This window comes from Aulostomus chinensis, chromosome 4 (assembly GCF_037954235.1).
Source record: "Aulostomus chinensis isolate RoL2024-O1b breed Wild chromosome 4, RoL_Achi_v1.0, whole genome shotgun sequence".
Taxonomy (NCBI): Eukaryota; Metazoa; Chordata; class Actinopteri; order Syngnathiformes; family Aulostomidae; genus Aulostomus; species Aulostomus chinensis.
In genome coordinates, this window is record NC_141323.1 from 7,708,417 (window position 1) to 7,732,918 (window position 24,502).

The 24,502-nt window shown below is 47.3% G+C and overlaps 3 protein-coding genes across 5 annotated transcripts in view; 1 reads left to right on the forward strand and 2 right to left on the reverse strand.

Moving 5' to 3' along the window:
* The window catches only part of cog5 (component of oligomeric golgi complex 5), a 60,562-nt gene extending 53,139 nt beyond the window's left edge, over positions 1–7,423 (forward strand). The window contains exons 15-23 of the mRNA XM_086201412.1: positions 897–1,058; positions 1,340–1,439; positions 1,643–1,753; positions 3,899–3,964; positions 4,680–4,783; positions 5,531–5,768; positions 5,872–5,948; positions 6,657–6,783; positions 7,340–7,423. Of these exons, the coding sequence (XP_086057538.1) occupies positions 897–1,058; positions 1,340–1,439; positions 1,643–1,753; positions 3,899–3,964; positions 4,680–4,783; positions 5,531–5,768; positions 5,872–5,948; positions 6,657–6,783; positions 7,340–7,423 (1,069 nt within the window). The remainder of the gene's footprint in view (positions 1–896; positions 1,059–1,339; positions 1,440–1,642; positions 1,754–3,898; positions 3,965–4,679; positions 4,784–5,530; positions 5,769–5,871; positions 5,949–6,656; positions 6,784–7,339) is intronic.
* Positions 7,424–11,576: 4,153 nt separating this feature from the next.
* On the reverse strand, positions 11,577–15,177 carry ndufa5 (NADH:ubiquinone oxidoreductase subunit A5). The gene is made up of 5 exons (XM_086201416.1): positions 15,067–15,177; positions 14,350–14,394; positions 14,145–14,261; positions 12,432–12,497; positions 11,577–11,764 (listed from the first exon to the last, which is right to left on the reverse strand). The coding sequence occupies exons 1-5, from the start codon at positions 15,085–15,087 to the stop codon at positions 11,663–11,665; spliced, it is 351 nt and encodes a 116-aa protein (XP_086057542.1). The 5' UTR covers positions 15,088–15,177; the 3' UTR covers positions 11,577–11,662.
* Positions 15,178–15,205: 28 nt separating this feature from the next.
* Positions 15,206–23,314, reverse strand: aebp2 (AE binding protein 2). Of its 3 annotated transcripts, XR_015112391.1 has the most exons (9): positions 22,749–23,314; positions 20,807–21,038; positions 19,446–19,553; positions 19,181–19,367; positions 17,722–17,861; positions 17,498–17,565; positions 16,959–17,072; positions 16,722–16,874; positions 15,206–15,297 (listed from the first exon to the last, which is right to left on the reverse strand). XR_015112391.1 is itself a non-coding variant. In XM_086201415.1 (8 exons), the coding sequence occupies exons 1-8, from the start codon at positions 23,225–23,227 to the stop codon at positions 16,862–16,864; spliced, it is 1,326 nt and encodes a 441-aa protein (XP_086057541.1). In that variant the 5' UTR covers positions 23,228–23,314; the 3' UTR covers positions 15,930–16,861. The 3 variants fall into 3 exon arrangements, 2 of the variants coding, with proteins under 2 accessions (XP_086057541.1, XP_086057539.1); XM_086201415.1 differs by lacking the exon at positions 15,206–15,297 and having other exon boundaries at positions 15,930–16,874; positions 17,722–17,846; XM_086201413.1 differs by lacking the exon at positions 15,206–15,297 and having other exon boundaries at positions 15,930–16,874.
* Between the last annotated feature and the right edge of the window lie 1,188 nt (positions 23,315–24,502).

Below are 24,502 nucleotides of genomic sequence, written 5' to 3' on the forward strand. Positions count from 1 at the left end.
ACTGCACCACTACTGCACCGCTGCTACACCCCTGCTCCATTGCTACTAGACCACTACTGCACCGCTGCTGCACCCCTGCTCCACTGCTACTAGACTACTACTGCACCGCTGCTACACCCCTGCTCCACTACTACTGCACCACTACTGCACCGCTGCTACACCCCTGCTCCACTGCTACTAGACTACTACTGCACCGCTGCTACACCCCTGCTCCACTGCTACTAGACCACTACTGCATCACGACTGCACCACTGCTACACCCCTGCTCCACTGCTACTAGACCACGACTGCACCCCTGCTCCACTGCTACACCGCTGCTACACCCCTGCTCCACTGCTACTAGACTACTACTGCACCGCTGCTACACCCCTGCTCCACCCCTGCTCCACTGCTACTAGACCACTCCTGCACCACTGCTACACCCCTGCTCCACTGCTACTAGACCACTCCTGCACCACTGCTACACCCCTGCTCCACTGCTACTAGACCACGACTGCACCACTGCTACACCCCTGCTCCACTGCTACTAGACCACGACTGCACCACTGCTACACCCCTGCTCCACTGCTACTAGACCACTACTGCACCACTACCACTACTGGACCATTTCAGTCCATCAGAAAATGCGTCTGGCGTGTCTGCAAGTTGACTGCTGCGTTACTAAACATCAGCACAGACGCTCTGGCTGATTCTATGATGACAAACGTCAGTGAGGGACATTAACAGCTGCTTTACATTACACTGGCACAATGAAGGGTCATGAAATGGAAACAGACTCTCTTATTGAATCTACCATTCAACCTGCACTATTGATAATAGTGTGTGTGTGTGTGTGTGTGTGTGTGTGTGTGTGTGTGTGTGTGTGTGCGTGCGTGCGTGCGTGCATGTGTGTGTAGCCCTGAGAAGGCTCTGAAGGATTCCCTTCAGCCCTATGAAGCAGCCTACCTCTCTAAGTCCCTCTCTCGTCTTTTTGATCCCATCAACCTGGTGTTTCCTCTGTGTGGACGCAACCCACCGTCCAACGACGAGCTGGACAGCATCATCAAGACCATCAGCAGGCAAGTACACACCGATTTCACCACCGTGTCTGCCACTTCCCAGTTGTCACATGCTTCCCTCTTGAAGACATTCACATGGATGTCAGTATTCTGATATTTAAGCAGTTAAGGCAATACTCTGAGTGATAATACTCCATGTTAATTGTAAATTCGTGCCATTTAGAGTATCTCTGTATATGTCCAAGTGAATTGACCTCAACCTGCTGAGACTCGTGCAGGGCCTCTCCTGGATTATTGGACCTGGAGTCCAAACTGCGTCTTCTTTCCTCTTGTGTTTGCAGTGAGCTGAACGTGGCAGCGATCGATCACAGTCTCTCTCTGGCAGTGGCAAAGAATGCCGCCAAGACCGTGCAGCTCTTCTGTGTCAAGTCTGAACAGTTGGTGTGTATTTAGAGCGTCATGTGTTGGACAGGATCAGGGACCAGGACACTGGTCGAGTGGGGGTTGAGGGTGAGGGTTGATGTCATGTGATGCTGATTTAACAACATCATTAACCAGCTGATTGATCCTCACAGTTGCTGATGTCATCAGATCGCAGGATTCTGGTCAGTAACTGTGGTTCTGATCCGTCCATCTGTCTGCAGCTGTCTACTCAGGGTGATGCCAGCCAGGTGATTGGGCCATTAACAGACGGCCAGAGGAGGAACATCGCCGTGGTTAACTCCCTCCACCGGCTGCATCAGGCTGTTGCCAAGGTGGGTGGGGTGGGGTGGAGGGTAGTCTCATCGGGACACTATCATTATTATTATTGTTATTGACAATATTATTATTGACATTAATATGATTATTATTATTGACATTGTTATTCTTATTAACATTATTATTATTATTAACATTATTATTATTGGCATTATTATTATTGACATTACTATTATTATTGACATTATTATTATTAACATTATTATTATTATTGACATTATTATTATTATTGACATTACTATTATTTTTGACATTGTTATTATTATTGACATTACTATTATTGACATTACTATTATTATTGACATTACTATTATTATTATTATTGACATTGTTATTATTATTGACATTATTATTATTATTGACATTACTATTATTTTTGACATTGTTATTATTATTGACATTACTATTATTGACATTACTATTATTATTGACATTACTATTATTATTATTATTGACATTGTTATTATTATTGACATTATTATTATTATTGACATTACTATTATTTTTGACATTGTTATTATTATTGACATTACTATTATTGACATTACTATTATTATTGACATTACTATTATTATTATTGACATTATTATTATTATTGGCATTACTATTATTATTGACATTATTATTATTAACATTATTATTATTATTGACATTATTATTATTGACATTACTATTATTTTTGACATTGTTATTATTATTGACATTACTATTATTGACATTACTATTATTATTGACATTACTATTATTATTATTATTGACATTGTTATTATTGACATTATTATTATTGACATTACTATTATTATTATTGACATTACTATTATTATTATTGACATTGTTATTATTGACATTATTATTACTATTGACATTATTATTATTATTGACATTGTTATTATTATTGACATTACTATTATTGACATTATTATTATTGACATTATTATTATTATTGACATTGTTATTATTGACATTACTATTATTATTGACATTATTATGATTATTGACATTATTATTATTGACATTACTATTATTGACATTATTATTATTGACATTATTATTATTATTGACATTGTTATTATTGACATTACTATTATTGACATTATTATTATTATTGACATTATTATTGACATTACTGTTATTATTGACATTATTATAATTATTGACATTACTATTATTGACATTATTATTATTATTGACATTACTATTATTATTGACATTATTATTATTGACATTACTATTATTGACATTACTATTATTATTGACATTACTATTATTGACATTACTATTATTGACATTGTTATTATTATTGACATTACTATTATTATTGATATTATTATTATTGACATTATTATAGACATTATTATTATTATTGACATTACTATTATTATTGACATTGTTATTATTATTGACATTACTATTATTGACATTACTATAATTATTATTGACATTGTTATTATTATTGACATTACTATTATTGACATTATTATTATTATTGACATAATTATTATTATTGACATTATTATTATTGACATTACTGTTATTATTGACATTATTATTATTATTGACATTACTATTATTGACATTATATTATTATTGACATTACTATTATTATTGACATTATTATTATTATTGATACTATTATTATTGATACTTTTATTATTGACATTATTATTATTATTGACATTATTATTATTGACATTATTATTATTGACATTACTATTATTATTGACATTGTTATTATTATTGACATCACTGTTATTATTGACATTATTATTATTGACATTACTATTATTATTGACATTACTATTATTAGTGACATTATTGTTATTATTATTATTATTATTATGATTGACATTATTATTATTATTGTTATTATTATTATTATTATTATTATTATTATTATTATTATTATTATTATCAGTAGTATTTGTCATGGGTACTGCTGTGGTTGTGGTCCAGTTCTGGTCCAGGAGTGAGTGGGTGGTCCCATTGGTACTGCTGTGAATCATTTCTGTCACTGACCTTGACAGAGTCCAGAGAGTCCCAGATCCTGCAGATAGTCGTGAGATGTGACAAGCTGGTCTGGGTGTACTTTGGAACCTGTAGAACCTTAGAACTTAAGGGCTCATGTCTGTTGTGTTTCACAGGTTGTGCCAGGTTTGGGTTCCACGTGTCCGGCGGCGGCAGCAGAGTCTCTCTCTTCTTCTTTAGAGGTACTAAAGCAGCTTTACATCAACTTTTGTGTTCAGATTCAACTTTTTGATGCCACACGAGCAAGCAGATGCTGTTATAAAGGTACTTTTGCATCGGAGAAAAATGTCTTTGATAATAGTTTGGTGATGATTATCGATGCAAGACATTGTTCTGCTGCGTTCTGATCAGTAACCTCCACACGTTCCACCTCCCTCACACATCTTCTCGCTTCACGCCCAAAAATATAAAACCTACCACAAGTGATACTTCACCCAATCATTGTTACTGGACTCGAACATAGGTGTCGGAGCTCAGAGTGCCAAGTTCCGTTTGGTGCTGCAACCACAGACCTGAGAAGTTGGTTCAGCTGAGTGCACTGTTGGTTGTGGTCGGCGTGAACGGGCCGTAGCTGGTTCTGATCTCCAGTCACAGTGTCTGTGGATTACTGGTCATCTGGTTGTTTTTAGCCGTCAGTGTCCGTTAGCTTCAAGCTAAATCTACATGGCTGGTTCTTCCTGCATTCTGGAGTCACTAAGTAGTGATGGAGGAGCGAGAAACACCTTAATGAGCTGAACACTCCTGCTAGTGAGGCAAAACCCACTTTTGGGTGAAGTATCATTCCTTAACATTAGCCAGGCATTCACCCTCTTGTGAATGTTGCTTCTGTATTGGGGGAATCGGGGTCCGGGTGGTTCAGGGGGTCCCTGGTGACAGTCTCTCTGTGCTGTGGTTCAGGGTGTGCAGGCCCTGATGAGCAGCGCCGTGCAGCCCCTCCTGCAGTCGGTCAGTGACTCCATCGAGGCCATCATCATCACGCTGCACCAGGAGGATTTCTCAGGGTCAGTAACCCTCCTAGGGCTGCACGTCCGAGGGGGATCGGCCTCAGCGCTGCTACTGAGCTCACTTCCTGGCATAGCAGTTGGTGTCATCCTCACCTCTACGTGCTCTTGATCAGACTTCAACTCCATTCAGACGTGGCAGCGTGTTGTAGAGTGGACATTTGAACATTGAGCCTCTTTCATGACATTGTCTTTGGTGCACATTTATTCTCATACCCAAATTTTTTTTTACCCTCAATTTAATTTCCAGTCCACAAAGAGAGCCTTAGGCTCTCCGTAGGTCCCGTCCTCGCCCTCCTGGAGGTACACAGTAGATGGGTAGAGGAGACTCTGGCCTCTCGCAACTCGACGACAGTGTTCAAATGGTTTAGATCCTCCAGAAATACGATGGTGTTTCCTTAGGTACACGTCAGATGTTGTTCTGTAGGTGAAGAGATGTGTTGGCACATCAGCAGCAAGTAAACCTGACGTGATGCTGTAGCTACACCTGCTGCGAGCTGAAGTCATGCACACTCATGCAGCGAAGGGCAGCCTGTAGAAGAAGTAGCTGACATCAACTCTCTGCCTACTGATCTGAAAAAAATGATGATGAAATGATGAATGTGTCTTAAAGAAGTTTTTTCAGATGGTTGTCATCTCCCACTGCACTGGAATTCTGTTAGTGTGTGAGGTTTGAGTGTCTGGCCTCCTCTACATCACCGTGTGTGTGTGTGTGTGTGTGTGTGTGTGTGTGTGTGTGTTTTGCAGACAGCTGTCCAGCCCTGATAAGCCTGATGTTCCTTGCTCACTCTACATGAAGGAGCTGCAGGGCTTCATCTCCAGAGTGATGGCTGATTACTTCTGTCACTTCCATTGTGTTGACTTCATCTACGAGAACACAGAGTCCATCGCTCAGAGAGCCATCGAGCTCTTTATTCGCCACGCCAGCCTGCTGCGGCCCCTGGGCGAAGGAGGCAAGATGAGGCTGGCGGCTGACTTTGCCCAGGTGAGGATGAAGAGGTTGGGATTTCTGGCATATTAAACTCAGCTTTATGAAACAGCAGCACTGTGTCGGGTCAAGTCTAAGTTTTTGTGTGTGTGTGTCTCAGATGGAGATGGCGGTGGCTCCTCTCTGCAGGAGGGTGTCTGATCTGGGGAAACCTTACCGAATGCTGCGCTCCTTCAGGTGAGTTTGCCGTGTCGTGATGAAAGCAGTCGAGTTTATCGACCCATTCACGTTCCTGCCCATTCCGGTAGGAAGCTGGTGGAGTTTGTCTGAGCTCAGGGAAAGTCTAATTTTAAAGGTCAGTCCTACAAACATAATACATGACATCACAAGTAGTTTGAAACTGATCCCAGTCCAGCACTGTGGACACCTGAAGCTTCCAGGTGAGCTGTTTTTGTGTCCTGTTTACATTGCTGGTTGCTTGATGAAGGACTTATGTTACCTAGCAACCGCTTCACTCATCTCTGAGCCGTCTGTTGTCCTCGGCGAAGGGACTCAGAAGTCACCTGTTCAAGGGAGCATCCTGTGTGTAATCGCTCTGTTTCATTCATTTTATTGTATTTGTTTTATCTTTGTAAAGTTCTGTGAGTGCTGAGAAAGGCATTTCTAAATAAAAGGGATGATGATCATCATCAGAAGAGACATTTCTAAACTGACTGGTTTTAACATAGCGACGTTGTCCCTGATGCTCTCGTTGTCAGCGTCAGTCGTCTGTACCGTCGGTGACGTGAAGATGGAACCACAACAAAGTTCCACTGCAGTATCACAGGACCATCACTGAAGACTGATAGTGATGTGGCCTGCACCTCCACGTCTACGGACTGAAGACCTCCTTCGCTGTGGTGGGTGTTGCTGTTGTGATTCATGTTGCTGGTGCTTGTGTTTCAGGCCTCTGCTGTTCCAGACCAGCAGCCTGATCGCCAGCAGCCCAGCAGTGGGAGACCTGATCCCCTACAGCACCCTGCTGCACTTCCTCTTCACCAGAGCGCCGTCTGAGCTCAAGTCACCCTACCAGGTACACACACACACACTCACACTCACACACACACTCACACACACACTCACACACACACACACACACACACCATGTATAGATCTACAGCAAATCTTTCCACAGCCATGGATTCAAGTCCTAGACTCCAAGCAGTTCCCCTCCAGCTTGGATATTTGACATCCTGGACCTCGATTACGTGGAATTGCAGTTCTCGAGTTTTCAGTAAAAACTGAGCAGATCTGGATCAGATGTTAATCTGACTGTGATTTAACGTGGCCGCTTCTTACATGGGGCTCACCTGGAATAAAGATGATGTCAGAGGAATCCCCTTCATTCCAACGACAACTTCAGGAGACAGATCTAGTTCATTACTTCACTGCTTGTCCTACCAGATCCAGAATATCAGGTTCTTGAAGATCTTCTCCTCAAATCATTCACATGAAGTCCAGCATTTTTTAAATTTGAATCTTCTGTTCATGAAGACTCGGACTCAGATCCCTCTCCCAACTCTGAGCAGAGTTTTCTTGAAAAGCTCCTACATTTAAACTCATGCTAACGTCATGCTAATCCCTCCCAGAGAGCTGAGTGGTCCATCGCCCGCTACTCCCAGTGGCTGGACGATCATCCGTCTGAGAGAGACCGCCTCACCCTCATCAGGTAATCACTGCTTGACCTGGACCATGTGACCAGCCTCACCCAGCACTCTTCAAGTGTCACTGTTTTCATTGTTATTGTCAGCATGGCGCAGCTGCTGTAGAGTGGGGAGTGATCGCCCCCGGTGGTGACTGGTTGTTGCATCTGTTTCCTGGAGGACTGTCTGGCCCTGGCGGTGTGGTCCTCTCATCATGTTGTCTGGTCTTGCAGGGGGGCTCTGGAGGCCTACGTCCAGTCAGTGAGGGCTCGGCAGGGGAAGGAGTTTGCACCCATCTATCCCGTCATGCTCCAGCTGCTGCAGAAAGCCACCAATGGCTGACCAGGGGGAGGAGCTTGCAGTCCATTGTTGGTTTCGATACATATGTTCGACTTCAGCTTTCTCTAGATTGACTTTTTTGTAAAGGAATACAAGCTGTTTGGTTTTTAAGTTCCTTTCTCCTTCTGACTCTACTGGTGGGCAACTTTCAGACAGGCTTGATCTTGTTGGACCAAATCTGTTGATAAAGTTCAGTCAATCAATAAAATGTCTGACCAAATATGGCCGTGCATCATGTGTCACACACGCACTCTCACACACACGCACATATGCACTCACGCACACACACTCACATGCACTCTCACTCACTCACACGCACACACACTCACACACGCACTCACACGCCTGCTCACACACACACTACCACACGCACACACACTCACGCACTCACACACACTCACACACGCATTCACGCCCACTCACACACACACTCACTCACACACACACTCACTCACACGCACACACACGCACTCACACGCCCGCTCACACATACTCACTCACACTCACTCACACACACTCACACACATTCTAACACACACTCACACGCCCGATCACACGCACTCACTCACACACGCATTCACACACACTCACGCCCGCTCACACACTCACTCACTCACACACGCACACACACTCACACACATTCACTCTCGCCCGCTCTCACACACACACACTCACTCACACTCTCACACATGCATTCACACGCCCACTCACACACACACTCACTCACACACGCCCGCTCACACACACTCACTCACACACGCCCGCTCACACACACTCACTCACACACGCCCGCTCACACACACTCACTCACACACGCCCGCTCACACACACTCACTCACATATGCACACACATTCACACGCACTCACACACACACACACACACACTTACACACACAGCTATATAAACTCAAATGCTTTTTTTAAACAGTGGATATTAAGTCAGGTTTATTTCTGTCACCAAACCCCAACCAAAGTTCTGTCCTGACTCTGTCCAAGTAGAGCAGGTCCAGCACCTCCCTCCTTCAATGAACCTCCACCCAACAATTCTCCATCAGCAGCACATCCTGCAACAGCAGCCACCAGAACCTTCCTTTACCAGCAGGAAGGTGGAGCAGATCCAGGATCAGTGGGGACGGAGAGAGAGCAGGAGAGCAGGACAGAGACAAAGACAGAGAATAGAGGAGGACAGAGAGACAGAAGGAGAGAGAGGGACAGAGATAAAGAGGGAGAGAAAGGAGGAGAGACTGATGGACAGAGACAAAGACAGAGAATGGAGGAAGAGAGAGACAGAAGGAGAGAGAGAGGGGCAGAGATAAAGAGGGAGAGAAAGGAGGAGAGACTGATGGACAGAGACAAAGACAGAGAATGGAGGAAGACAGAGAGAAAGAAGGAAAGAGAGGGACAGAGATAAAGAGAGAGAAAGGAGGAGAGACTGATGGACAGACAAAGACAGAATGGAGGAAGATGGAGAGACAGAAGGAAAGAGGGACAGAGATAAAGAGGGAGAGAAAGGAGGAGAGACTGATGGACAGAGACAAAGACAGAATGGAGGAAGACAGAGAGAAAGAAGGAGAGAGAGGGACAGAGACAAAGACAGAATGGAAGAAGACAGAGACAGAAGGAGAGAGAGGGACAGAGATAAAGAGGGAGAGAAAGGAGGAGAGACTGATGGACAGAGACAAAGACAGAATGGAGGAAGACAGAGAGACAGAAGGAAAGAGAGGGACAGAGATAAAGAGGGAGAGAAAGGAGGAGATACTGATGGACAGAGATAAAGACAGAATGGAGGAAGACGGGGACAGAAGGAAAGAGGGACGGAGAGAAAGGAGGAGAGACTGATGGACAGAGACAAAGACAGAGAATGGAGGAAGACAGAGAGACAGAAGGAAAGAGAGGGGCAGAGATAAAGAGAGAGAAAGGAGGAGAGTGATGGACAGAGACAAAGACAGAGAATGGAGGAAGAGAGAGACAGAAGGAGAGAGAGGGACAGAGATAAAGAGAGGGAGAAAGGAGGAGAGACTGATGGACAGAGACAAAGACAGAGAATGGAGGAGGACAGAGAGACAGAAGGAGAGAGAGGGACAGAGATAAAGACGGAGAGACAGGAGGAGAGACTGATGGACAGACAAAGACAGAATGGAGGAAGATGTAGAGACAGAAGGAAAGAGGGACAGAGATAAAGAGGGAGAGAAAGGAGGAGAGACTGATGGACAGAGACAAAGAGAATGGAGGAGGACAGAGAGACAGAAGGAGAGAGGGACAGAGACAAAGACAGAATGGAGGAAGACAGAGAGAAAGAAGGAGAGAGAGGGACAGAGACAAAAACAGAATGGAAGAAGACAGAGAGACAGAAGGAGAGAGAGGGACAGAGATAAAGAGGGAGAGAAAGGAGGAGAGACTGATGGACAGAGACAAAGACAGAATGGAGGAAGACAGAGAGACAGAAGGAAAGAGAGGGACAGAGATAAAGAGGGAGAGAAAGGAGGAGAGACTGATGGACAGAGACAAAGACAGAATGGAGGAAGACAGAGAGACAGAAGGAAAGAGAGGGACAGAGATAAAGAGGGAGAGAAAGGAGGAGAGACTGGTGGACAGAGACAAAGACAGAATGGAGGAAGACAGAGAGACAGAAGGAAAGAGAGGGACAGATTTATTACTAAACTGGTGTCAACAATGGCAGCAGCGCCACCTCCTGGACCAGAGCCTGGAGGAATGTGAGTGTTCCTGTGACTGGAGGAGTGGATTCATTCAGACGAGCATCACTGCATTGGTTCCCTGTGCATTTCAGGATTGACTTTAAAGTTCTTTTATTAGTTTTTAAATGTCTCAACAGTGTTGGACCATCTTGTTTATCTGACCTGCTTCTCATCACATCAACCCTCGCGGACCCTGAGGTCCTCTGGCCTTTAGTCATCTCCAAAGTTAGAACTGAAACCCACGGGGAGGCTGCGTTCAGCCACGATGGTCCACGATCATGGAAAAGCCTGCTGGAGGACGTCAGGGCTGCAGAGACTGTTGGTGTTTTTAAAAGGAGGCTCAACACAAACCTCTTTAGTTTGGCTTTTAACTGATTTCTGTTACTCCTTTAATTTTATTATGCTTTATTATTTTTAGGTCTAATGTTTTAACGACTTATTCTTATATCTTTTATTGATATTAAATCTTTACATCTTTATTTTTAAGTCTTTGAATCTTGAAATTTTCTAAATCTTTATGTTTTAAGGATTTTATCATTATTTTCTCTCGTGCCTGTTTTTACCCGATCCTACTGTCTTTTCATATGTCGGTTGTGAACTCCAGTGTTTCCTCATGGGGGCCCTCCACACTGTCTGTCTGTCCACTGTCTGTCCGCAGGGACGTCGTCCTGGAGAGCCTTCGGGGCTGGGGGGCACTGCACCATGTGTAGTCTATCCGGGTCAGGTGGTCTCTGTGGCAGCGCCTCCTGTGGCTGTAGGCGTGACACCTCTCAGTGTGGACGGCTTCCATAGGTGGTTTTTCCTCACCTGGTTCCTCAGTGCCTTGCCATGTTTTACACTGACAGTTGGTGAGTGCTCTGTGTGTGTGTTGATATGTGGGGGTGGGAGGGGCGGGTTTTTAATATTTGTAGAGTACGTTTTTATTGTCAAGCACTTTGTGTTGCATCTTTAATGCATGAAAGGGTTTGTAGGAACAGACTGACTGGTGGACGAGCTTCCTCGTCACCAGCCAGGCTCCACTGAGACTCAGCAGGCCAGCACAACTCAAGTATTTCGTGTTCAGCGAAACTCCATGCATGTGTGACTCATGTCGCTACAACATGAATGCTGCTCAACACAATCATCAGTCACACAATAAACATGGAAACACAGCTTTTAGTTGTAGACGACTTTAATCAGAGGTATGGACGCACACACACACACACACACAGGACAGCAGTATCGACAGGTGGACTCATATGGGCCACTTCCACTGATTGGGAGGGGGCTCCTCGACCAGCGGCTCCCAGGGTTTCCACTCCACCATCTTCCTGGATAGAGCCAACTCACACTCTGCCTGCACGCACACGCAGTGAGAGAGAGAGAGATGTTCAGCAGATATTAATATCAGGGAATTAGCATAGCTTAGCATAGCAGCACAGCCCTGTCACCTTCAAATGGAGAGCACATGACTCATCTGGACCAAAGTGATTTCTGAGGAAGTGAAACGCTTCCTCAGCTCATATTCCCACCGGCTGCCATCTTTGCTCCATGGATGGAAGAGTCATTATGAAGTTTGGGAATTTTTAATGAAATTGACTCAGGGACAGCGGAATTGTTGTACATTAGGTTGTTAATCACACACAGACGGCTCACTAGCTCCGCCCCCACTGTCAAAGGCAACTGTTGGAGCGGTCCCTTGAGTTGGACCCCTTGATTGGATCGCACCCTCACCTGTTGTTGGGATACCAGACTAGAACTCGGTACAAATTTCTATCTGGTAAGAGACAGCAGCATCTTCTCTCAGGTTGACAGTACTCCTCCACATCACTAGTCCACCCCCCCCCCCCCCCCCCCCCTTTGGAGCACAAGTGGTGAAATGATGAATCAACAACAATCAGCTGAATCAGTATTTCAGGACATTGTTGGAGTCAGCATCTGCCCTGATGGACTTGGGAACGTGGACCAGGTTCTAGAGGCCGACAACCAGAGGGCCTGGTAAGCATCAGGGAGGAGTGACATACCTGGAAAATGACTTCCTCGATCTGGCCACAGTCCATCTTCTTCTCCAGCTTCTCTACATCAGGCTCCTGGGGGAGAGACCAAACCAGTGAATTAGTGTCCTTTAAACAGGAAGAAGGTCCCGTGGCGTGCTGGACTAGCAGCATCTTCCATACGACCCGATACAACCCATTCTCTGATGCTTCCGAACAGACTCCCTTGGTACCGTACGGCCCGATTCATCCAAACTAAACCCCAGCGCACAGCGTCTTCAACTCCATCCTTGTGTCTTTGGGTCAAGAAAAATGAATACAATTGTTTCAACTTCACAAGCATTGTGTGTTTGAGGGCCATGACAGAAGTGGTCCGGTCATATCACTTCCCCTAAAGTGGACCAGATCGTCTGAAGCCATTGATGGGCGACAGGTATCAGGTGTCAGGTGCTGACACTTTCCGGGTTTATTGGTGAGACATTAAAAACAGCAGAGAGTAAAATCACGACCACACAGAACCACTCGGTTCTCAGCGTGGCACAGAAGCACTGACTCAAGCCTGGTAGCAGCCACATCCTGGTGGCGTCACGTCTCAACAGGAAGTTACCAGCGCTAGCGGCATCACACAGGCCAGTGATGGAGGACGTCACTCGCGCTACCTGCCAGGTAGGAGACACTCGTGGATGATTCCAAGCTGCAGAGGCTTTCAGAATGAAATATTTCAATTCAGCTCAAAACTGTCTTTTTTTTTTTTTAGACAAGTAAAAAAAAAAGACACAATGTTAAGACTTATCAAAATAATCTCCTGGGCCACGTGACAGTGCTGCAGGGCCCGTTTCGGCCCAAGGGCCACCTACTGCCAACCACTGCTCGAAAATGGTCAACACAGAACCAACAATTGCTAGTTCAAGTAAGGAGAGCAGCTCAGGTCACACAAGTCCCTGGTCAGAACTCAGACAGGGTGAACTCTGGTCACATCATCTGTATGCAGGGGTTCCGGTGAAAAGAGAAGGAGAAGGTGAGCTGTCAAAATCCCATATTCAATAAAGAAAACGACGTCTGAAGGCGGTTTCGCTCTGAACGCAGCAGACGCGGCGCAAGCATGCGGCGCAAGTGACAGAGTTGAAGAAGCAGGAGAGAAAGTTAGCAAAATGAGACCCACGGAAGACTGAGACTCAGAGCCACTCCTTGATGAGAGCGAGTCCAGGGAGAGACTGTCTGAGGAGTCTGCCAGTGAGAGGAAGAAGAAACCACTGAGTGACATTGATGATCTGTGTGTCCATGTGTTGTCCGCGCTGTAGTGTTACAGTACAGCTGCTGTACAAAGCAGTTTTCAAAGCATTTCCAGGGGTAGCGCGGGAAGGGTGGGGCGATGAGGGCTGCAGTTGTGTGGGGAACAGACACCCGAAAACTGTCATAAAAATCACCCAAAACCAATAAAAAACCATAAATCTTGGTCGGCGGCGGCGCTTCTTTTTTACACGTGCCTACAGTTCTGGCAAGACTTTCAAGCCACTTTCACCCCTGTCTGTATGGGACAGGGACAGTTGAGGGAAACGTTTCTGAAGCCGGCAGCTGGGACAGGTGACAGCTCACAGGTGAGTGACACCAGTCACAACAGCTCCTGGCATCCAGACGCCAACATTAAACACTGGAGCCCAGAACAAAGAGACAGTCATGTGATGCCGTGGCCATAGATTTGATTGACAGTTGCCTTCTCAGACCAGTGGGGAGTCAAATCACCGTTTTGACATGGCTGAACCTCTCGCTGACCAGCTGCTCCGTGTACTTCCTGTAGGCAGCGTCCTGGGGCATGGTCTGCAGCAGAACCAGGATCTTGGAGTAGAGAATCCTCAGACGCTTTGGGAGCAGCAAAGGTAGGTCGTTAGTGACACGATGGCCATGCGATCCTAGGTAGAGGACCCTCCCCGATCTGTGCAGTACCTACCTCATGGGGGTTGTTGGACACTGCCAGGCCCACCAGGCCGGTGGTCTAAAGGACAAAACACCCAGGTTAGGTCTCAGTGGTTGGACAACTAATAGACTCTCACCTCTACTGAGTAAAACTAGTCAATGATCTACACTTTCACCCCTGAGGACGGATGTTGGGGGCAGCCAGTGGCGTGAGTCACCTCTCAGCCCCCGACAGGTCAAGTACAGCTCACTGCCCTGGAGGAACATTCGTAGAACGCACTTTGACACAAACCTCAGTGGCAGTTTAGATCCTCCTGCTACATTTAGAACTCTAAGTGACGAAACCACTGCAGAGGACACAAAACACCCACGACCACACACCGTGACGCAGCTACACACTCATCTGGGACTCTGAAGGCGTCGGTACTCGGTCCTCCCGGCCAGGAAGACCACGAGACGTTTTACTCGGTTTAGAAGCGTAATATAGAAGTATAACTTCGTGTAACAAATGTTCATGAAGAAAGAAGCAAATTCCCCATCAACCGGGGTTCCAGTAGTGATACTAGTCACAGCAGGAACATCCGACCGATCCCACTCGACGCTAGCTGCTCAGCTAACAAGTTAGCTGGCGCAGTCGGTTCAACCAAGTCGCTCAAACGAACGAGTTCTCTGCTCTGCGCTGCGGGTTTAACAGCAGCGAGATGCCGGGACTGTGCCGCTAGCCCTGAAACTAACGTGACCTCTGCGGTACCTTCTTCAAAAGTCCGGCCATCGTCGCTCCGCTCTGGTTTCCGGCCACTGATTGTGACGTCACTTTTATTTTCTTTTTTGAGGCAGAGCCAGAGCCACAGAAAGCTGGGATGTCGCCGCTGGTGCGGTCACGTGGTCCCTGTAAGCCTCGACAGGTGGCGGCGGCGGTCGGCAAACAGTTGTTGCAACTTGACTGTTTGGTTGGCTTGGGTTGAGCTTTGTAGTAGCGGGGCTGAAAGTACTGCATTTATTACTTTGTGAAGTATTTATGTTGTGTATATATGTGCATATAAATATATACATACACACATATATATGTGTATATTTACAGACATACACGTATATACACACATATATTTAGATATACACACGTGTATATATTTCCAGATATATATATACATATGTGTGTATATCTGTATATGATATATACAGACATATATGTATATGATATATATACATATGTGTGTATATCTGTAAATATATACACGTGTATATCTAAATATATGTGTGTATATACGTGTATGTCTGTAAATATACACACATATATATGTGTGTATATTTACAGACATACACGTATATACAGACATACACACATATGTATATATATCTGGAAATATATACACATATATACATACATATTTAGGTATACACACATATATGTATATGTATATCTGTACATATATACACATATGTATATACATACATATTTAGGTATACACTCGTATATATGTATGTATACATATATACGAGTGTATATCTGTAAATATATATACACATATATGTATATATACACACATATATACATTGTATATATCTCCCACATTCTGGGATTGTAAGGATTTTCAGTGAGTGACAAGTGTTCAGTTTATTTTAGCAAGAAGAAGACCATCTTTTGAGTTCTGAGCTCCCCATCGCCCCCTGCAGTAGGAACAACACCACAACAGCCGACAGTAGGAAACATTTAATAACATTAAAGCTTGGTTTATGCTTCTGCGTAGACCCTTCGCCCTCATTAAGCATTCGAAGTTCTGCGTCGAGGGAACGCGTTGCTCTGCAATTCACCGCCAAGCCACTAGGGGGTGTGGCTGTGCCTTTGTATGGTTTCGGGGGCTCTTGTCGGATTCCAAAACAAAACTACTTCCAACTGAAAGTCCAGTGCTTTTCTTTGAACGACTGTTGGCTTTCATGAATCAAACCGTAAACTTTGAACACGACAAACATGACTTCTTGTGGCCATTTTCTTTTGGAGACGCACACATTTATCGCGGAGGTTCTTCCACCTCTTCATGCATTCGGCGACCTCCTCTGAGCGGACCAATCACAGTCCTTGTCGTTCACGTCACAACGCGTCGCGTCGACGTGTCAGGCTATGGTGTAGGGTTCATGTAGGGGTCTGCGTCGACGGCGTAGTTACGGCATCGCTGCGACGCAGAAGCATAAACCAGGCTTAAACCAAAGCAATGTTACTTTGCTGCAAACCATCAATATCCGTTTTAAAATATCTATTTAAAATTGTTTGACCAAACAGGGTCATCTATCTACAGTAAAAAAAAAGAAAAGAAATCAAAAGTATAAAAATATATTACAAATCTCAAGTATTTACAAAGACGTGTCTCTACAAATGAGTCTACAGTTAGTTTCTGTCTATTGGTGTACCCTAATATGTCTCTCGCTACATGTCCACAGTCCATCAGCACCTAACAGAGGACTACACTCCCAGAGTCCTCTGGGACAACCTGGCTCCTCCTCCTCAGTTGGATTAGTAGCAAGTGACAGCGGCAGTCCTCTGAAGTTGCTTAGAAGAACATCCTGGAGGAAACAGAAGGTCAGATATGAGGGTGTGTGTCTGCAACCCCCCACTGCACGCGTGCGCGCACACAAACACACACACACCTGTAGATGTTGGGGTCCAGGAGCACAGCGGTGTCTGTGGGTAGCTGGGACAGATGGACGACCTTAGTCTTCTGCTGCTGCCGGTCGCTCTCATTTACCCACACATCTGGTAGGCTGAAACACACACACACACACACACACACACACACACACACACACACACACACACACACACACACGCGTTACTGGGGTCACACTGAGATCATTTTGCTTCCCTCCAGCAGGAATAAAAAGGGCATCCTTCACCTGCTGGATTCATGACAATGTTGTTGAATGTCTTGCTGATAGCAGGTTAGCTGTTAGCATTAGCACCAAACTGATACCATCATCATCATCATCACTTCTTCATCTTTTTGTATCATATGCAAAAACCTCCAGTTTTTGGAGAAACTGGAACGGCAGATGGCTTGTCCAGCAGAAACAAGGCTCACAGGCTGGACCATGAACGTGCATCATCATCAATATAATGACATCACACGCTGCAGGAGGCGGAGCTTAGGGCAGCCAACAGAAGAAGACAGAGATAGAGCTCAACCTACATGTCTTCAGGTGTCCAGTGCAGAAGAACCTTCACTTTCCCAGAGTCCTCTCTCCTTCTGGCTATGACCTGAAAGCGCCAACGCGCACACACACACACCATGTTTTTACTTAACCTCTAGAAAGCTGCTATTCAAATAGAGCACCATGAAAACTGTGGCTTTGCAGTTTAATTACAGAGGAGTGTCTGCACTGGAGCTGTGTGTGTGTGTGTGTGTGTGCCCACCGTGCTGTGAAACACGACACTGTGTCCATTGCCGAGACTCTCAATGTGTGTTGCCAAGTTGAGGCAGATAGCTCGATGGCGAATGGCGTCCATGGTCTGAGCATCGAAGAAATCATGAGGACGGGCTGCAAAGTTCAGACCTACAGTTAGAGAGAGTGTGTGTGCACGCGCACGTGTGTGTGTGTTAAATCAACATCCTGATTCATGGTCACATTCATATTCACGGTCAGTGTTAGCGTAGCTGCGTCTCTGCCTGCATTAATATCAGGAGGGTTGTGTGTAACCTTGGTGATGAATACCAGTTTAACATGAGGAGACGTTGTAGTGGTAGAATCAGACACGTAGCCGGAACTACTTTCCTGACTGGGAGCAGTGATTTGACGCAGCACCTCCAAAGCTCCACTGGAACTTGGGTCAACAGAACCAAAGGTTTGTTGAGGACTAGAAGAGCGACTGCTGCTTCTGATGATGATGAGGAGGAGGATTCCTGCTGGACACACCAGCATCCTGGACCTGAGCTAGCTGATGCTAACACTTCCCTCCCACTACCAGCCATTGGGCTAAGCTAACTAGCCTGGACCTGAGCTAGCTGATGCTAACACTTCCACCCTCTACCAGCCATTGGGCAAAGCTAACTAGCATCCTGGACCTGAGCTGGCTGATGCTAACACTTCCACCCACTACCTGCCATTGGGCTAAGCTAACTAGCATCCTGGACCTGAGCTTGCTAATGCTAACACTTCCCACCCACTACCAGCCATTGGGCTAAGCTAACCAGGATCCTGGACCTGAGCTAGCTGATGCTAACACTTCCCACCCACTACCAGCCATTGGGCTAAGCTAACTAGCCTGGACCTGAGCTAGGTGATGCTAAAACTTCCAACCCACTACCAGCCACTGGGCTAAGCTAACCAGCATCCTGGACCTGAGCTAGCTGATGCCAACACTTCCCACCCACTACCAGCCATTGGGCTAAGCTAACTAGCCTGGACCTGAGCTAGCTGATGCTAACACTTCCCACCCACTACCAGCCATTGGGCTAAGCTAACTAGCCTGGACCTGAGCTAGCTGATGCTAACACTTCCCACCCACAAAGTGTTTGATTGTGGTTAATTTCAGACCTGCTACAAGACAAGCCGCTGCTCTCTCACTCTGCTTTGAGCACAGAGAGTGTGTGAGAGCAGCTGAAAGACTCATCACGTGATGAAACGAACCCCCAAGTAAATCACGTCTGTAACCAGTTCTGTTCATAGAGTTTGAACCACGGTTTTGTGACACCACCTGTGCAGGGGAATCACAACAGGTGTCCACCAACAGCTAAATTACCAGAGGTCTGAGTTCTCCTCTAACTGATTACATCTGGTTTCTCTGATCAGATAAAGAAAAAAAATCAACCCTACAAGTGTAGTTTGTAGGCACAAGAGCGCGCGTGTGTGTGTCATGTGGGCGTGCTACGTACGGAGGGAGCGTCTATGTTTGTTCTTCTGTCTCCTTCTCTTGTTCAGCCCAGCCTTGGATGGGGACTCCTCCTTCACTCGACCTTGACTGGAAACTTTGGATGAACTCTGGGAGCTGAAGTGGGTGGGCACGTGGCGCGCTAGCCCCCCCTGGGAGGCAAAAGTGGCATTGCAACCCCCCACCACACACTGTAGAAAGAAAGAAAGAACCACAAATGAGTCTGTCCGTGTGTGTGTGTGTGTGTGTGTGTGTGTGTGTGTGCCCACCTTGAAGGGTTTGTCTCCACTGTGGGTCAGCATGTGTCTCTGCAGCCAGCTCTGACTGGTGGACGGTGTGTTATAGACCTTGCAGCCCTTCCATAGACACACAAACACCTGACCACAACACAAACACACATAAGAACCTGAGTACCACAGGGAACATCACCAGGAAATGGTTCTACCCTTCTTTCAGGAGGGAACGATCCATCAATGCAACTGAAATCCTTCTGACTTGACTGCGGTCCTCCTGACAAGACTGGGGTCCTCCTGACAAGACTGCGGTCCTCCTGACTAGACTTGGGTCCTCCTGACTAGACTGGGATACCTCGACTAGACTGCGGTCCTCCTGACAAGACTGCGGTCCTCCTGACAAGACTTCTGTCCTCCTGACTAGACTGCAATCCTCCTGACTAGACTGGGATACCCTGACTAGACTGCGGTCCTCCTGACTAGACTGCGGTCCTCCTGACAAGACTGGGGTCCTCCTGACAAGACTGCGGTCCTCCTGACTAGACTTGGGTCCTCCTGACTAGACTGGGATACCTCGACTAGACTGCAATCCTCCTGACTAGACTGCGGTCCTCCTGACTAGACCGCGGTCCTCCTGACTAGACTGCAATCCTCCTGACTAGATTGGGGCCCTCCTGACTAGACTGGGATACCCCGACTAGACTGCAATCCTCCTGACTAGACTGGGATACCCCGACTAGACTGCAATCCTCCTGACTAGACTGCAATCCTCCTGACTAGACTGGGATACCCCGACTAGACTGGGATACCCCGACTAGACTGCTGTCCTTCTGACTAGACTGCAATCCTCCTGACTAGACTGCGGTCCTCCTGACTAGACTGCGGTCCTCCTGACTAGACTGCAATCCTCCTGACTAGACTGCTGTCCTTCTGACTAGACTGCGGTCCTCCTGACTAGACTTCTGTCCTCCTGACTAGACTGCAATCCTCCTGACTAGACTGCAACCCTCCTGACTAGACTGCAACCCTCCTGACTAGACTTCTGTCCTCCTGACTAGACTGCAATCCTCCTGACTAGATTGGGGTCCTCCTGACTAGACTGGGATACCCCGACTAGACTGCAATCCTCCTGACTAGACTTCTGTCCTCCTGACTAGACTGCAATCCTCCTGACTAGACTTCTGTCCTCCTGACTAGACTGCAATCCTCCTGACTAGATTGGGGTCCTCCTGACTAGACTGGGATACCCTGACTAGACTGCAATCCTCCTGACTAGACTGCAATCCTCCTGACTAGATTAGGGTCCTGACTAGACGCTTGTGGCCCTGACTCTGGTCCTGACTGGACATGGGCATGATGTTGCTGGACTCTATGGACCACCACAGGACTGGACTCACCCCTCCTCTCTGCCCATCCACATGTGTGGCCCGGATGTGCTCAGCCAGGTCAGGACTACTGGGAAACTGCAGCAGACACTGGTCCCAGCAACACATGTAGTTCAGGGATTTTCCACCTGTGGCCATCGACATGCTTCCTGCCACCATACTGCCGCTGTGACCGTTAAGCATGGCCGGGGTGGAGCGACCGCTGGACGCCGTGCTCTCCATGTCCATCAGGGTGCTGCTGATACTGGAGGACACATAGGACAAAGACTGCAGTTAACTGAAATTGTAAAGGCCTGAGAAAACTGGAGGTGGGTTTCTGTAGAGCGACAGGAAGTCAGCACGTCAGGGATGAGGTATGTTTGTAGGGCAGCAGGGTGGAGCAGTGGTCCTCCCTGTGGCCCCCCAGCAAGAAGGTTGTGGGTGGAGCCCCGGCTGCATCACGGGGTCTTTCTGGGTGAGTCTCCATGTTCTCCCTGTTCCTGCTGGGTTCTCTCTGGTACTCCAGCTTCCTCCACAGTCCAAAGACATCAAGAGGGACCAGGTTAATCCAGACTCTAAATTGACCGTAGGCGTGGCTGGGAGAGCCAATGGTTGTCTGTCTCTATGTGTTGGCCCTGCCATGGACTGGTGACCTGTCCAGGGGGAAGGCTGCTGGGATAGGCTCCACCCCCACCACCCTCAACAGGAGAAGAGGGAGAGCATGGAGGGAGGGAGGGATGATGGAGGGATGATGGATGGTGGTTTGCACTCCAACAGGAAGTTAGCATGTCAGGGATGAGATACCTCAGATAATTCTAGCCCTCAACAAAAAGATAAACAGGCCCACATTACCTGCATTATGAGGACGTCACATACAGTTCAACAATGCATGTGCGCAGTCTGGAGGTCATAAATAACACAACCCCGTCCATTGTTGTCATTTCCAATCGGAGACCCTCAATGACTTCAAGTGGGGGTCTAAAGATTGTTTGTGTGTGTGTGTGTGTGAATGTGTGCACACGAGTCCACCATGGTGGAAGTCATGCAGGAGGTGGCCAATATGTCTAACTTCCTACTTCCACACAATGATCCCAGGATCCCTGAAACAGATATTATCTGTTTATCTGGATCAGAAGAGATCAACGGCATCCTGGCACCTGTTCTCAGCTGAACTCGTGAGTAACCCTGGGGTAACCTGGAAGTAACCCTGGAGTAACCTGGGAGTAACCCTGGAGTAACCTGGGGTAACCCTGGAGTAACCTGGGAGTAACCCTGGAGTAACCCTGGGGTAACCTGGGAGTAACCCTGGGGTAACCCTGGAGTAACCTGGGAGTAACCCTGGGGTAACCTGGGAGTAACCTGAGAGTAACCCTGGAGTAACCCTGAGGTAACCTGGGAGTAACCCTGGAGTAACCTGAGAGTAACCCTGGAGTATCCCTGGAGTAACCCTGAAGTAACCCTGGGGTAACCCTGGAATAACCTGGGAGTAACCCTGGAGTAACCCTAGGGTAACCTGGGAGTAACCCTGGAGTAACCCTGGAGTAACCTGAGAGTAACCCTGGAGTATCCCTGGAGTAACCCTGAAGTAACCCTGGAGTAACCTGGGAGTAACCCTGAAGTAACCCTGGAGTAACCTGGGAGTAACCTGAGAGTAACCCTGGAGTATCCTGAGAGTAACCCTGGGGTAACCTGGGAGTAACCCTGGGGTAACCCTGGAGTAACCCTTGAGTAACCCTGAAGTAACCCTGGGGTAACCCTGGAGTAACCTGGGAGTATCCTGAGAGTAACCCTGGGGGACTCTGGGAGTAACCCTGGACTAATCTGGAGTGAACTCGTAAGTAACCCGGCACTGACCCGGGAGTAACTCGGGAGTGACCCGGGAGTAACTCGGCTCCATGTTGGGACCTCCGTCTCATCGCCGACCGGCCGGGACACCAGACGAGGCCCCGCCACGCTACTTACTACTTCCACCGACCTGTCCTCGGAGTCCAGGCGGCTGAGCGGCTCCCCGTCGGCCGCCAGCTCGGCGCTGGCCGGCCTCCTGGCCCCGGGCTCGGGCCTCTCTGCGGTCTTTGTGCGCTCGCTGGGCGGCGAGGGGGACACGTTCTCGCCCTCTCTTTGTTCTGGTCTCAGCCCCCGGGAGTCCTCCCGGGCTACCGAAGTCCGCCGTGCGGCACTTTCCCGGGCTCCAGAGAGCTCCCCGACGGCTTCCTCTCCGCCTCGGTCCCTTTCTTCCGCCGTTTCTCTGCGGTGGTCGTGAGCGGACACCACGCCGTCCCCGCAGCCGCCGCTCGCGTCCATCCCTCTGCTCTGCTCCTTGTTGTCGCCCGGATCCGGTCTGGGGTCCGGCTCGGCCTGCCCCTCGCTGCCGGTTTCTGCCGTTTCCCCGGTGCCGCTCTGATCCGCCGGTGCCTGAGAACCCGGTTCTGTTCCCTCGCTGGTTATCTGAGGCATAATTGCAGAACTCGACGGGCTAGAGACCGTACTCCGGTAGAAAGTTGCCCCCGGCTGCCCTGCATCCCCCCCCCTCGCTACCAGCTCCCCGCTCCCAGCGTGGAGCGCAGCGGGGGTTTCTGATGACGTCACGGCTCCACATGTCCAGAGATGGTATGTCAAAGAAGACAGCTCACGCGCCCGCGTGGAGGAGGACTGAGCGTGAACCGCTCCGAGGACCCGAGCCTCTGACCCGGACAGTCACTGACCTGACTCGTGATAATTCTGGCTGCTTTACATTGACCAGCAGAAAGTCATCATCAGTGACGTCATTTGTAGTGTGTCACCAAAAAGAAACCTGTCAAGACATGCAATTGGAGGATGTATGACGTCATATCATGTATCATGTAGGATATCATATGATGACATATATTTCATCGATGACAATGATATCAGCCCGGTGGAGCAGTGGTCCTCCCTGTGGCCCCCAGCAAGAAGGTTGTGGGTGGAGCCCTGGCTGCAGCACGGGGTCTCTCTGGGTGAGTCTCCATGTTCTCCCTGTTCCTGCTGGGTTCTCTCTGGTACTCCAGCTTCCTCCACAGTCCAAAGACATCAAGAGGGACCAGGTTAATAAGAGGGACAAAATGTATGGAGGGATGGAATATCTTTAGCATGAGGTGATGGATATTATCTCATCCAACGTCCCACATGTCATACCGAGTATTATACCATCGGCTATGACGTCATTGATGTATGTTGGCTTCTCGCGGCGGCTGCGCAGCTTGAGTTCGTAGCCAAGTGACGCATCTCAACCTGCGGAGACGATCTCTGTCATTGTGGCCTCGCAGCTCCACGTGTTCCAACAAACAGAGAAATGACCCAAGTTAAGAAGTGCTGAAAAAGCAGGATCTGGTCCTGCTTCGGTTCTCTGCCGGGTTCCGATCCAAGTTAACCGCGTCCAGACTGTCGCTCCTCACGTGATGCTGCTGGAAAAGAAAAACCAAAATCAGAAACAAGCCTGCTTGTATTTAAAATCAAACTCCACGTAATATTTCTCGATTCTATGAATGTGAACTAAAATGAAATGTTGTTCTCTCTTAAATATGATTACTCGATCATTGGGTGACCGTGATTACGTCACCGGAAACCTGGACACTCGCAGACAGAACACCGGCAGTGACAGACTCGATGCTACTGGAGGTTCACTCAAAGATGCCTGATAATTACAATGTACACAATATATACACGATATATACACAATGTACACGATATATACACAGTATATACACGATATAT

Excerpts from the sequence above, each read along its gene's own strand:
- ndufa5 (XM_086201416.1), bottom strand. The coding sequence starts at position 15,087 with ATGGCCGGACTTTTGAAGAAG. Across the intron at positions 12,498-14,144 it reads GGTTCAGCCATGTCAAAACG|GAGCCTGATGTAGAGAAGCT; the intron begins GTGATTTGACTC and ends TCTCTCCCCCAG. Across the intron at positions 11,765-12,431 it reads TCGAGGAAGTCATTTTCCAG|GCAGAGTGTGAGTTGGCTCT; the intron begins GTATGTCACTCC and ends GTGTGCGTGCAG.
- aebp2 (XM_086201413.1), bottom strand. The coding sequence starts at position 23,227 with ATGCCTCAGATAACCAGCGAGGGAACAGAACCGGGTTCTCAGGCACCG. Across the intron at positions 19,554-20,806 it reads TGGATGGGCAGAGAGGAGGG|GTGTTTGTGTGTCTATGGAA; the intron begins GTGAGTCCAGTC and ends TGTTGTGGTCAG. Across the intron at positions 17,862-19,180 it reads CAAACATAGACGCTCCCTCC|GTCTGAACTTTGCAGCCCGT; the intron begins GTACGTAGCACG and ends CTCTAACTGTAG.